The sequence below is a fragment of the Numida meleagris genome, chromosome 26 (genome assembly GCF_002078875.1).
Source record: "Numida meleagris isolate 19003 breed g44 Domestic line chromosome 26, NumMel1.0, whole genome shotgun sequence".
Lineage (NCBI taxonomy): Eukaryota > Metazoa > Chordata > Aves > Galliformes > Numididae > Numida > Numida meleagris.
The window spans coordinates 3,239,027-3,252,961 of record NC_034434.1 but is presented as its reverse complement, the minus strand read 5'-3'; the positions used below and the strand labels follow the sequence as shown (position 1 = coordinate 3,252,961).

General features: G+C 53.4%; 1 protein-coding gene across 1 annotated transcript in view; it reads left to right on the top strand.

Annotated features, from left to right (window-relative positions):
* Window positions 3,022–13,935, top strand: part of NPEPPS (aminopeptidase puromycin sensitive) — a gene marked incomplete at its 3' end in the record, with an annotated part of 28,645 nt that continues 17,731 nt past the window's right edge. The window contains exons 1-2 of the mRNA XM_021377622.1: window positions 3,022–3,289; window positions 10,683–10,767. Of these exons, the coding sequence (XP_021233297.1) occupies window positions 3,167–3,289; window positions 10,683–10,767 (208 nt within the window). The remainder of the gene's footprint in view (window positions 3,290–10,682; window positions 10,768–13,935) is intronic.

The following is a 13,935-nucleotide window of genomic DNA, read 5'->3' as shown; positions in this document are numbered from 1 at the left end:
CCCCCCCCCGCCCCGTGCCCCCCGTGCAGCCGCAGGGCCGCCCAGCAGCTCAGCTCGGCCCAGCTCAGTTCAGCTGAGCTCAGCTCAGCTCAGCTCAGCTTGGCTCAGCTCGCTCCCATCTCCTGGCCGTGCTCCCGGGGACTGTTGATCTTGGCCAGGAGGAAGCGTTGCTCCATCGGACAGCTGGTTAATGTGTAGTGACGGCTCTTCTGTGCTCGAGACCGTTGATCCCAGCCCATGCTGCTATCGGGCCCGGCCCCCCCCCCGCACACCACAGGGGGTTCTTGCAGCAGCTGGGGGGAGCAGAGCACGGGCACACGCTGCAGTCTGCTCCAGCGATGCTGGTGGTGGCCTCCAGAGATGATAATTGACTGCGGCCCCAGCCAGCGCGTGACCCCTCCTTGCAAATCTGCCCCATTTCACCCTACTGGGGAGCATGCCCTGGGGTGGGGTTTGGAGGGATGGGTGTACTGGAAAAAGCAGAGCATGCTTAGCACCCAGAGCTGAGCTGCTTCCAGCTTTTCCGCGCAGGGTTTGGCCGCTTTTGGCTCCGTCCCTGCATTACAGAGGTGCTTGTGCAACCCGCCCCAGGTACTTGGCCAACGGGAGGACAACGGGCGGCCCGGCACGCACTGCCACGGCACAGTGCAGCACGGCACGGTGCAGCACGGCACGCAGCAAATGCAGCGGTGCGGAACGCCCAGCCCTGCTCCCGCTGCCCCACGGCTCCCAGAGCCGTCCCCTGCTCCCAAATGCCACAGATTCCTGCCCTAAGCCACGGCCGGACCTGCGAGGCAGGATTAGCTGGTGCCCTCCAGCTGCTCCCGCTCTTGGCAGGGATGGCAAAAACTCAGGCAGAAAAGGGGAGAAAGGAAAAGCCTTGCTGGCATCTATGCTTGGTTTTTCCCCTTGTCCCCCATTTTCCCGATTAAAATGGTGCACGGGTAGCGCTCGGTGCAGACTTGGGGCTCATCACAGAGCCCAGCTGTCTCCCCATGCTGCTGCTCCCAGACAACCCAGTTTGCTCAGGACACGGCGGAGGTTTCGCCAGGTTTCCCTCTCCTTTTTTTTTCCGTTCTTTCTCTCGTGCTGCTTGTTGACAGCAGCATCTGTCACAGAACAATGCAGCGGTGCGGGCCAGCCGCCGCCGCAGGGAGCACGGCACCGAGCCACCCGCTCGCAGCCTGGGCTGGCGATCAGAGCTCTGTCCTCTATCCCGTGCTGTGCCCAGGGACGTGGCACCAAGAGCACGTCCGTCCCTCTGGCCTGCGTCCACGTGTCCGTGCGTCCTGCGGGCCTGGAGGAGCCAGGAGCCCGCAACGCATCCCCAGGCTGCTCCGTGCCATCTGCCTCACGCTCCTCAGGGCAACGAAGCACAGTGCAGCACCGTGGAGCCCCGGGTGATCCCACGCTGCCCATGGGCCGCCCGGTCCTTGCAGCGCTGTGCTGAGATCCATCTGTACTGTGTCTGCGCCCCAGTTGGGGCTGCAGTCTCCTCCTGCCCTCAGCACATCCCCGCTCCCGCTTTGCCTGGTGCTTGCTTACATTTGAAACAGCGAGATGTCACGGCAAGAATAAATCTTTTGTTTTTTGGTGGATTTTCACGGCTTCCAGCGGCAGAAGGCAATTATTGGCCCCACGGAGCGGCTCCGGGGCCGAACCGGCTCAGCACAGGGCAGGGCCGGGGCCGCTGGAATTCCATTTTTCGCCCTTTTCTTTCCCATATAAAGGCTTTATGAAGGATTTTTAAACTTCCTGCTGGTGTTTGTCACGAAACCGGCCGTCCGTCCAGCAGCACCCACTTGGGACGTTTATGGCCCTGTAAATACCGCTGGCTGTATTGCGCACGGAGCTTTTGAAGGCGGATTCTTCACATTGCGTCTTCCACAAGGCCCGGCTATGCCCGGTGGGACCGCAGGCCGTGCCCGAGGAGCTGGGCTGAGTGTTTTTCAGCTGGTCCCACAGCTCTGTGGGGCTGAGATGGGTGGGGGTAGCGGTGCTGAGCTGCCTTATCTGGGCCCAGGGGGCTGAGAGGCCGCTGAAATGCAGCAAAAGGGCCCTGAGCTCACAGATACCGGAGCTGAAGGGATTGTCCGTCCGTTCTCGGCGCTGCGAGGCCGCACCTCGAGTGCTGCACTCGGTTTTGGGCCCCTCGCTCCAAGAAGGACATGGAGGAGCGTGTCTGGGGAAGGGCAGCGGAGCTGAGAGGGGCCCAGAGCTCTGTGGGGAGAGGCTGAAGGAGCTGGGCTGGCTCAGCCTGGAGCGGAGGAGGGCAGGGGAGGTTTATCCCACCCCACAACCCCTGACAGGAGCTTGCAGCGAGGCAAGCTGCTCTCTGCTCCTGCTATCAGTGGTAGGATGGGACGGGACGGCCTCACGTCGCAGCAGGGAGGGTCAGGTTGGGTGTTAGGAAGGATTTATCCCCCAAAGAGCGGTCAGACAGCGGGGCAGGATGCCCAGGGGGTGGGGGGGGGGGGGGGGTGTCACTGTCCACTGTCCCTGGAGGTGTTCCAGCACCGCGGGGATGCGGCACTGAGGGAGGTGGTTAGCTACGAGGGGCAGGGTTGGGTTTGGGGAGGGAGGGGTCTTGGAGACCTCTTCCAATCTCGCTAATTCTACGATTCTGTCCTTACGAGGATAGAATACAGCGCACGGCCACGGCAGGGACAGAGCTGCGGGGGGGGGTGGAGCAGAGCAGAGCAAAGCAAAGCAAAGCAAAGCAGAGCAGAGCAGAGCAGAGCAGAGCCCCGGCCGTGCCACACGACCACTAACCCCCCCCCCCACAGCAGCCGCCCCATCTCCGGCACCGCGGGGCGGGGCAGCGCGCGCCCCTTACGCAACGCGCTCGCGCCGCTCTACGTGCGCGGCCGCGTGGTCGCCGCGGCGCGCGCACGCGCTGTCCCTCCTCCCCTCCTCCTCCTCCTCCTCCTCCTCCTCCTCCCTCCTCTCGGCCTCCTCGTGCCGGGAGCGCGCGCGCGCCCCCGCCCCTCCCTCCCTGCCTCCCTCCCGCCGCCGCCGCCGCCGCCGCCGCTCGCTGTGTCGGTGCGGGGCCGCCGCCGCTCGCAGCCCCCCCCACCTCCCTCCTTCCTCCTCCTCTCTTCTTTTTCCTCCTCCTCCTCCTCCTCCTCCCGCCGCACCGCCCCGCCGCGGGGGGGCGCCCCGCGCCATGCCGGCCAAGCGGCCCTTCGAGCGGCTCCCCGCCGACGTCAGCCCCCTCAACTACGGGCTGTGCCTCAAGCCCGACCTCATCGACTTCACCTTCGAGGGCAAGCTGGAGGCCGCCGTGCAGGTGAGCTTCCCCCCCTCCCGGGAAGGCCGGGCAGGTGCAGGAGGGCCCCGGGAGCGGCCCCGCCCCGTTGAGGCCTGGTCGGGGTGCGGGGGGTCGGGGTAGGCCGCGGCGTGAGGCGGAGGGTGCGGGGGGGGCCGCGCGCGGGCTGCGGGCAGAGGGAGCGCCGCGGGGTGGGGGGGGGTTGCGGTGCTGCCGTGCGGGGCTCGGGGACGGTCGGAGCCCCGCGGGTAGCGGCGCTGGATGGCAGCACCGCCGGACCCTGCCGGGGGCTGAGCGGCGGGGGGCCCTCGTGACCGCGGACCCGCAGAGAGGATGAGTAAGTTTGTGTCATGTGGAAGAAATCCTGAAAAGAAGAAAAAAAAAAAAAAAAAAAAAAAGAGGCGTAAATCTGCGTGTCGGTGTCGGTAAGGCACCGGTCCTCCCGCAGCGTGCTGCCTCCCGAGCTGGAGGCATTCCCCGTCCCTTCCGCCTCGGTCCCAAGCAACCGATTCCCGGCTTCGCGCCCAAGTGCTGCTGCTCGGCCCCGGTACAGCTGTGGGGCTGCGCTGCAAATGGGATCACTGCAATCAGCCCGGTTAAAAATAACACGGGGGGAGGGGAGCGGCGGGTTTTTAAGCCAGCCTGGCTGCTGGGAGAGAGTGGTGCCGAGTTGCAGCCGTGGAAACTTCGTTTAATTCCAGGAATCGTGTCGGTTCGGAGCCTTGCTACGGGTTTGGTGTGGGGTTTGCGGATTTTAGCCCCACTGGGATGTGTTAATGCTCTTTGCTGCTGTTCAGGGGATTGCTCAATGATTTCCTAGAGCAGAGGATACCACCTGACAGTGCAGAATTCTGGACTTTCTGACCAGCTGAGGGCATAAGGAAGAGCACTGATGTGGAGGGTTCAAGGTTGTCACCAACTCGGCTCTCGCTGTGGTCAGCGTGTCGTTCCCATGGGAGAGAGAAACAGGAGAAAGTAAGGGGATATTTTGAAAAGTCTCTAAAATGACCCATCATCTTTATTCTTAAATCTCTGAGTAACGTAACAGCCGTAGACCGAAGAATGACCAGGCTGCATCCCGGGTGCGTGCGCGAGGTGGATGTGGGGAGCGCTGCAGATCTGAAGCTTGGCTCGGCTGCCGGTGTCCCCAGTGTGGGGTGAAGGCATGTTCCAGAAAATGAGAGGGTAACTTCTGCACCTAATGGAGAGAAGAAGAACCGGCTCTCCAACAATGCTAGCTGGACAGGGTGCTTTTGGTGCAAGGGGATGGCTTGCTTAACGAGAACGTGCTAACGTTTGCTAGTTATTTGTTGCTGGGTTGAGGTTGAATCTAGAAAAAAAACAATTTATTTTTTGTGCTTTTGGGCCGTGTGAGGGCTTGCTGACCGTTTCTCTAGCTGCTCCTAATAAATAGGGTTCATCCTATTCTCAGCATCCCTGAGAGTTTTGGCACGCCCTGGGCAGGCATCGAGGTGGAAGTAACTGAACATTACAACAAACTGAATTTTCAAGATTTTGGGTAAGGAATGAAAATAATCGTTAGAGACACTGCCCCTTCCTGAAAGTCCAGCGGTCATTTTTGATAATTAATAAACGATAATCATTAATCCCTCTGCCCTATTCCAATATGATTGTGGCTGGACGAGCGATAAGCCACCTTAAATACTTAAAGGAGCGATGCTTTCTGACTTGCAGGGTGAGTGCTGAAATTGCGACACTGAAATCAATCAAGATTAATTGCAGAATTATGGGAACTTCGTTATCCACTTCAAAAGTGTTTGTTTGCTATTTTGCATTTTTAACAGCAGGCTGGGATTAGTGAAGGCTGTGATTCTTCGTCGAGATACCAGGAGCAATCTCTTGATCCAGTGAGTTTGTGTTGCTGGCTGTAAGCAGGGTTTGGCAGCCTTCTGTGTGGAGTTTGCTACGTCTTTCCACTTGAGCACCAGGCCCTGGAAGATGTGTAATAACCCTCCAGCGTGGGCTTTGGGGCACTATGCTTAGGTAGGCGTGTGTAAGGAACTTAACGCTTTGCTTTTTTGCCCCAGGAATAAATGATACATCTCTTCCATGGCTTCTTGAGATAAGAGTCAGAGGGTAAAGCCCTTTATGATTTAAAGATAAGGTGGTTGCTTCAGTGTCAGCAGTGACCAGGCTGGTTCCAGAGGCTTAAAGAGAAAGAATACGTGCCTGTAGCTTATTATGGCACTTCAAGTTTTCAAGTTAGGGAAATGGCCCTCTGTCTAGTAAATTGTTGTTCCTTGATAAAGGAACAATGCTCTAATCTGTCTCTTGATAACATTTAATACCTTAGCCTTTTGAATCTGAGCATGTTAAGTATGCGGCAGCCTAAATGTGAAGTTTGGAGTGGTTACCTGAGGTTTTTAAATCGCGTAAATTGTGGTCGCAGGAACATTTTGGAAGCCCATGGAATTATGTAACAATTATATAAACTGACAGTTTTCCATTGGCACAGTTTAAAACCCGGGAATCTTTGCAGGTTCCCTGTGAACCAGCCCTTTGGTCCCAGCCAGGACGGGACGTGGCTGGGCAGGAGCAGACCCTGTGTGCTGGCAGTGGGTCTGGAGCTGGAGCAGTGCTGCCTGCTGTGGTCCTGTGCCCCTCCAGCAGCTGGGCTGTCCCCTGCAGTTCTGAACCGTTCATTTGGGCGTGTGGATGTTTCTGAATGAGCACAATGAAGATTTGTTGTGGGTTTTTTTTTTTTTTTGTTCTGAGTGGAAGCGGTTAATCTACTCGATTCATCTGTTAGCTGGAGATTTGTTTCTCGCAGCCCTGGTGCTCGGGGCACGGTTATCAGCGCGGAGCACTCCTGTCCCTCAGTGCTTTGCCATCCTGCTGCTGGAAGGCGCGGGACAAAGAGGGGATGTGGTGTCGGCCCGTTCTCCTGCACCGTGCTGAAAGGCAAGCGTGAGTAACGAGCAGCAGAAACACAACATCTGGCTGCTGGAGCTCAGCACTCTGTGAGTGTCCAGGAGGAAGCTCTCAGCGCTGTCACAGCTCCTCGCACTCACCTGTCCCTGCAGGGCCCTAGGTGCAGCCCTGCCTTCCTGCTGCTGGCTTTGCACAGTGCAGCAGTGATTCACCCCTCACAAACTGCAGCGAGGTTGCAAAGCAACCTGTCTTCTACCGTAAGGAATTTACAACCTAAGGTGCGTGGCTCATTCACGGGTCTGTCCCAGTCCCTTTAATGTGTCTTAGGGGTACTCTGTTATATTTAGCAATGTTTAACCTGTATCTGTTGCTTTTAATAGGCTGATAAGGCAGCATGAGCTAAGCTAAAGATATGCAGCCTTCCGATCTCGCTACACGCCGGTTAAAGATTGACACTCCAGTATGTAAACCTTGAAACATTAAGCTGTAATAGGTGTAGTATTTGTGCTCAGCGTCTCTTGAGGTGGGCAGGAGTTGGTGAGTGTAATACACGGTCGTATTACCCAGCTTTGCAGTGTTTACATTTGCAGCACGTTAAATTAGGTCTGAATTTGAGTAACGTGAGCATTAAAGGCTGTGCTGAGTGCTGGAGCCTGCTGCTGCTCAGTCGGGTACCCTCGTGGCACCAGTGAAGGAGTAGGATCTTTGCTCCTTTCCCCTACAGCTCTGTAATTCGTAGGACTAAAGTGATGGTATTAATTAGAGTTACAAAAGGGTTGACTTGTCCTTGCAAATTGTTCTGTTCTGAAGCACGTGTGACTGCTGCAGGTGGGTGTAGTTGGGATGGTCACTGGAATGAAGTGGATTTTTCCAGTGGGCCCATTCGTTTTGGCAGTGGTAGTTTTACGACTCGGCTACCGTAATTTCCTCTTAGGTACGGATTAATAAAACTTTTTTTTACTTTTCTCATCGTGTTTAGGAATCCTTAAAAAGCTGCATCTTAGAAGAGAGCTGAAGTAATTTCAGTTGACTATTTTTAGAGGGTAAAACGCTGAAAGCAGAGCTGAATGCTGCATCAAGGGAAGTATTCTGAAGCAGAGTTGCAAGATGTAATTACCTAGACTTGAAAGGGCCCCAGAGGATTCGTTTTGGCTGCAGAAGGTCTCTTCTGGTGCACCCGGTGCTGCACTTCAGGTAGGCTGGCATTCCACTGCAGCCATTCCAAATCCTGTTTCTCATGCCCTGAAAAAAGTTTTTCCATCAAGTCCTTTCCTGCTGGAGAAAATAAATGGCTTCGCAGCATCTTTGAGTCATATTTGGCACAGCTCTGCAGAAGTCTTCATTGTTTCTCACTTTCAGAAGAATAATGTAGGTGCGACCACGCTCACGGCCCCTGCCCCTGGGCTCAGCGTGTCCATAGGAGGAAATGTAACTGGAACACGAGCAGGGGAAAGGAGCTATGTAGCACTAAGGCAAGAGTGATTTCATCTTTTTGTGCTAAATGAACATTGTGGTGTGCACAATAGTTGAGTAATCAGCCTTTTGAGCTCTTCAGTTGAGCACGGTGTTCCGTCGGAAAAACTTTTTGGGAGCAGCTTTAGCTGTGATCTCCTGTTGAGATTGGTGAGATTTGCCTTCCCAGCAGCAAGTGCTGAGCGTGGAAAGGGGATGTGCTGGGCTGGGAAAGCATCACCACCAAAGCATCCCAAGGTCTGCGGTGTGTTACAGGGCAGCCTGCCGGAGCTCCGTGGGAAGCAACAAGCTTCAAGCTTTGAAACTCATTCCTTCATTGCAGATACCGATCTTAGCTCATCTTCTGCTTGGGAGTGTGTCAGCCTTATGGCAAAATGGCTTTCGTTGAGGCCGTTTGTAGGCTGGTATTCAGGAGCTTTTCCTCCTCTTGCCCTTGGTGAGCTGCTTCTTGGTGGAGAGTGGATTTATCGCGTTGCAGGGCAGGGTGTGAAGCGGGGTGGCAGCTGCTGTGTCTGCAGGCTTTAACTGGTTGTACCTTGTGCAGCGAGGTGCTTTTTGCCTTTGTAGTGATGGCATTCACGAGATGCTCTCCGTGAGAAGATGACCTGTCCTCCAGAAAAGAATTTTCTCAGCAAAATCTAAGAGCAGGTTTGTCATGGTTCCCCTTGCAGTAAAACTCTCTCCTCCACCTGGCTGGTCCACGCGGGGCTGGTGGCACCGTGCTGCAGGTTCTCATGAGATGAAAGGCTCAGAAGCAAAGCACGGCTGGTTTGTGGTTCCGTGCTGGTGTTGTTCCTCCAGGTGTGTCTGTTCTTGATCATCTCCATGATCAGAGGGAGCGGGCTCTAAGCCAGGGCCTCCGCGCCAACGTGAGAAACCTTTTTGTCCACAATTCAATTAGAGCATCAGAAGCGTGCTGCGCTGTGCGTGGTCGGTATCTGTATCTGCACACTGAATTTTATGCCTCGTCTTTCAGAGCTGGAGGGTGAGCATTTTTCCATCTCCTGGCTCCCTCAGTCCCTTTAAATGCTCTCTAGCAGGTTGCGCTCTTTGTAGGGGGCAAGGAAAATCTAAGAGTAGGTCACTGCCTTTCTAAGGGGCCTCTGAATTTGTCTCCACTTAAACGTAAAGTTTCTTATTCTGCAGCACAGTGCTGCACTGGAAATTCCTCTGTCCTCAGAAGAGTTCATTTTTTACAGACCCAGTCTATTGTTAAATCCAGTATTGTCTGCAATTTGGACAACTATTTCTGCATCTTGAATTCTTAATCCGGAGAGATTTGGATTTGTAGATTGAATAAAGGTCTTTACAAGTACTCTTATAAAAAGATTTTCTCATCCTGATGTTTCTGTGTTGTAGAAGACCTCGAAAAACCCCAAACCTTAGAATTGTGATGAAAATCATCGGGCATGGATCTCTCTTTTTTGGGGGGGAGGTGTTGCAATCCTTTGGTTTCACGCACACCAAGTGGAAGACGTGGATTTCAGATTGCAAGTCCGCGCTGGAAGGGTGGGCTCCAGCCTGAGTTCTCCAGCTGTTCCATTTGCTCGCTTCACGCCTCGTGTTGCATCCCTTGTGGTGGAATCCCAAGTGCTTCTTTGGGTGACGTTGGTTTGGTTCCGTGACCCTGGGGGGGGGGGGGCACCGTGGGGAAAGGAGCTGACCCCTCGTGCTTAGTGCACGGGCAGCTCTGCTGCTGGGAGTGAGCTGCAGCTGCTTGCTTCAGCAGCAAGGGTGGTGACGAAGGAATGGAGAAACTCCCGGGGGAGGTTTGCCTCCAGTGAAGCATCTGAGGGGGGCCAGCTTTCCTTGGGAATTCTGGTTTTAGCGCTTGGGCTGGTGGATTATGAGACGAGCCGGACCATTGTTACGATGCGCGCGCTGCTATTGAGTTACACGTTTAAATTTCTTCAGCCTCTCATCACCGACCAGATTTGGGTTTTGTGTACACAGTGACTAAGGAAGCATTCCCTGGGTGAGACTGGGCAGGAGGGCTCGGGGCCGAGCGCTGCTGCTGTGCCCCCCAGCCCTGACGCTCACACATTTCATTGCTTTGGCTTTACTGGTAGCAGGGGCTGACAGGGCACATTATAGGAGCAAAAAAAACAATCAAGAAGGGGCTGTGAGTGCTCACACTTGAAGGAACGAGGTGGCTGGGTGCTGTCGTGGCTGTGGTAAGGTGCAGTTGGCTGTTGGAGAGATTCTCTTTTCTCTGAAGAGCTGGCATTGCCTGCTGCCAGGAGCGGTGTCCTGCATAGCAGGGCTGCTGACTCCATCCAGCGTGCTGCTTCGGGTGGCTGCAGCCGTAAGGTTCCGAATAATTCCTAGTTTAGTTCCCAAATATTTAGCCCCTTTGTAATTAATTGATATTTAATTTGAATTCTTCTGTATTCAAGCTCTTGCATCCAAATAGGGAGCTGGCACGGGGAGGCAGTTTGTTACTACGCTGGGAGCCGGCCACTTGTTAAATAAAGCAAAGCGTGCAGAGCCAAGAGCTGGCAGAAGGAAAGCTTTCAGGAAAATGTAAAGGGAATTTCTTGGCAGATGTTTTTAACCTAAGAGCTTCTTACAGTGTCACCAGTGTAGAACGCTGTGCTGTAGGTTGTGCTTCTTGCCATCCCTGGAAGATGTGGGTTTGTGTTCACAAGCATTCCACTTGTTCTGCAGTCTCCTCTAGGTCGCCGCTGAAAGGAAGCCTACGGCTCCCTATCTATTTTCATTGGTCTTGGATTGCCAGGCACGTACAAGGGCCCTATTGTCAGGCATACATACAGGTTTTTAACAGGCAGTCCACTCCCCTCAATAATTTACAGTATTGATGAGCAGGGACAGAGGGTTTGAACGGGATTCAAGTACCCACGTTCTGGAAGGAGCAAGAGCAGCTGGTGGCTAATCTTTCTCTTTGCCTCTCGGAAGCACCACGTTTCCTTTCAGGCAGGTGGTGATGTGGGAGTTTGGAGATGAAATGGCGATGGGAATGCCTACCCCAGTGGGCTGCCCTCCCCTCTGTGCTCCCTTGCTCCTGATGCTGATAATGTTTCTCTTGCAGGTGAAGCATGCAACCAACCAGATTGTGATGAACTGCGCTGATATCGACATCATTACAGCTTCCTATGCGCCAGAAGGGGACGAAGGTAGGGTTGCTCTTCTGCTGGTGTTTTATGGTAATGTATTTTTGACACGAAGTGCTGTTGCCAACAGTTAACAACTTCAACAGAAAATATATAATTGGAGCAGCTAACGTGCCTGTAAGGCATGCAGTGAGTTCCCTAGCCTTCATTCTTTTCCCATTCCTGCCATTTTTGTTGTATTACCTCAAGCTCCCTCCATCCTACCCTCACGTTTGTGTGTCGTAGGCAAAGGGACGGCTGTTGTGACATTGTTTGTACAGCGGATACCTGCATAAAAAACATGGTCTGTGCCTATGGACTTGGCTGTACTGACAAAAGCTGCAGCAAGGGCTTAGCTAAGAACTGGATCAGGCGTAGCTCGCAGTAGGAAATGCTCATTGTGAAGGGTCTGAAAAAGTGCAAAAAACTTAGGAAAATTCTTCTCAATGTCTACTAGCATGTGGCAGTGTGGAAAGGGGTGATTGTGTGTGGGAGAGAGTGCAGGTCAGTGGAAGATGGGAAGTTCTTGGGAAACAAGGCAGCAGTACCTGCTGGTGACACGCTGTCACGGTAGTTGTTGTCATCACCAATTATATTTGGAGGAGATTTTAGCAGGCCCAAAAGGAGTTGTAACGATTAAAGGGCGAAATGATGAAGGTGTGGGAAATCAGCTGCTTGAAATGTAATGCTTTGGTAGTGTGCAAACATTTTCTGGCTGTCGTGGGGAGCCTCTGCTGCCCCAGGCATCGTAGTGCTTTGGTCCACGACGTGCCTCTGTTTCTTACATCCCTCAGACAACAAAAAGCTCTGCAGGAGGAAGAGTCCAAGGAGGAGGGTCACTGTCAAAGAGTCAGGAGGAACTGCATCAAAACCTGGTGATGAATTAAAGGAGTGAGCTTGGCCATGTTAAACTTCCCAGGTACACCTCCCCAGCAGCTGTTGGAGTTGGAGGGAAGGGCTGTGCCTGAGCCCCCGCACAAGGAACCTGCCTTTCCTGGGCTTGATTTCATCGGGACCATCTCATTCTTCTTGCAGTGCTCTCTCTGAAATAGCACTGTCCTCAGGCTAACGGAGTTCGATGTGGCAAGCAGAGCATCTGCAGGGAGTTCTTGCATTTCGATTGGTTTGATGCTTTTCTTTTTTAATGTCGTAGGAAAGAAAGCAGAGGTGCGGGTGTGAGCAGCCCCGTGCCCGAGGGATGCAGCTCGGGGTGCACGGGGAGGAGCTGAGCTGCTGGGGTCTGTTCCAGGCACCGTGCCCTAGGCCCACACCACCTACTGACTCCTTATTTTGCTGTTGAGAAAATGAAAACAAATGGAAAAGGTGCCTGAGAGTGATCGCTTTCCGCTGGAGCCAAGGAAAGTTAATAAAAGAGAGGGGATGTTTGGGTGTCATTTTTGTGTTTTCGGAGCTGATCTCGCCGTCCTTCAGGGGGTCTGCTTTTATATCCTTCAGCAGTGGTAGGCTCTCCTTGAGGTATTAATAGCAGAGCTTCATGGAGGCTTTTGTCTTTGAGATGGAGTAAATTGGGAGTCAGATTCTGTAGCTTGAATTCCTTCTTTCTGATCTCAGCTTGGCGTGGGCATGGTGTGCTCTGGACACGGAGAGCTTTGAGTGCAGCCCTCTGGCTGCAGTGTGGGCACTCACCTCTCCGACTGCTGTAGCATAAATATTTGAGGTGCACTTTGACATGTTTTCTGTAATTACAGCCCGGCTTCATGGGGTTAAAACATATCTTTCGGGTTGGTAAACTGCCAAATAGTATAATGGCTTTGGAAGTAAAATTGCATGAAATTGGCAGGCTGTTTGCTGGCACCTGTTGATACAGATCAAGTCGGTCTTACTAATGCTTCTATTGTGCGCAGCTTCTGGATGGTAATTTTATAACTGGTCTCCAAACTAGAATGTGAAATGAAGCAACAGAAATCAGCCAGATCAGCGGCGTTTGGTTGCTTCGATGAGCCTCCTTCATATTGCTTATGGAGAACGTTGGAGAGCGAGTAAAATTGCATGATGGTTTCTCCTTAAGGGCTGCGGTGAAAAATGTTCCCCCAGTTCCTTCTCCTCCCGTTTGTTCTTTGGGAGATGGAGGCAGCAGAGGGTTGGATTCGGCCTTTGGAATTTTAATGCGCGTTTCCAGGGAAATGAGATAACTTCCCAAAACTTGACGGGGGGCTGAGGGATGATGGCTGAAGTTTTCAAGTCCAGGTGCCGATTTCTGCTACGTAGCCCGCAGCTGAATGACAGCGAAGCATGGAGCAGGATTGATTGATGGTTCAGTACTTTGGTTTGGAATTTTTCTACTGCAAAGCACGGCGATGGGAAGCGGAGCCCGTGGCTTCGCTGTTTGTGTGAGCTCCATTGCAGTGGGCCACAGCTCCTCCCCAAGAGTGAGTTTTCCATTGCTGAGGGTACCTCTGACTTCTCCCAGCGGATGCAGTGAGCAGACCCAAGCAGGGCTGGCTGAGTGCTCTATCTCATCCTGCCGTGAGTGGGGGCTGTTTGCAAAACAAAACACAAAATCCCTCCCGCAGCCCAACCAGCCTGGGTAGGGCAGCGTTCTTCTACAGCCAGCCTGATTCCTGGCATTCCTCCTTCCACCATTTCCCCTTGGCTGTGTCATACATGGACGTCCGACATCGGTTCAAACCGCTGGCGAGGATCCACGTTTGTAAGCATGGAGTGCAGACTTTGGAATCATGAATTGACGTTTCCATCTTGTTCCCGTGCCATTTCGGGAAGTGCTTTGGAGGAAGACTTGTCATTGGGTTCAAATGCTGTTGTAAAATCTAATCCGTAGCGCTCGGAGTCCGGGTGAGCCGCTAGCTCTGCTTCGGATGCCTTTTTTTCCAAGGCAGCTCTTGCAGCTTTGTATTTTCTCATGCTACTTGGTCCAGACTGTGCACTAATGTGCTAGTGATTAACTTGCAACCTTGCAGTGCCAGACTCTCCCAAGTGAGCAGGCTGCCAAAACCGTGTTGTTCTCCTCAGGAGCTTTTGTGTTCAGCGCCGTTAGGAACTGGGGCAGCTTTTTACTGCAATTCCATCTTTCTTGTAAGTGCTTCTCTTCAACTACAGAAAGTGCTGCTGGTGGTTTTCCGTGCTCCTTTTTTGCTGTGGGTTTTATTATTAGTGCTGAGTCGTTATTTGAGAGAGTGTAACTTCGAATTTTTCATGTATATTCTAATGTGT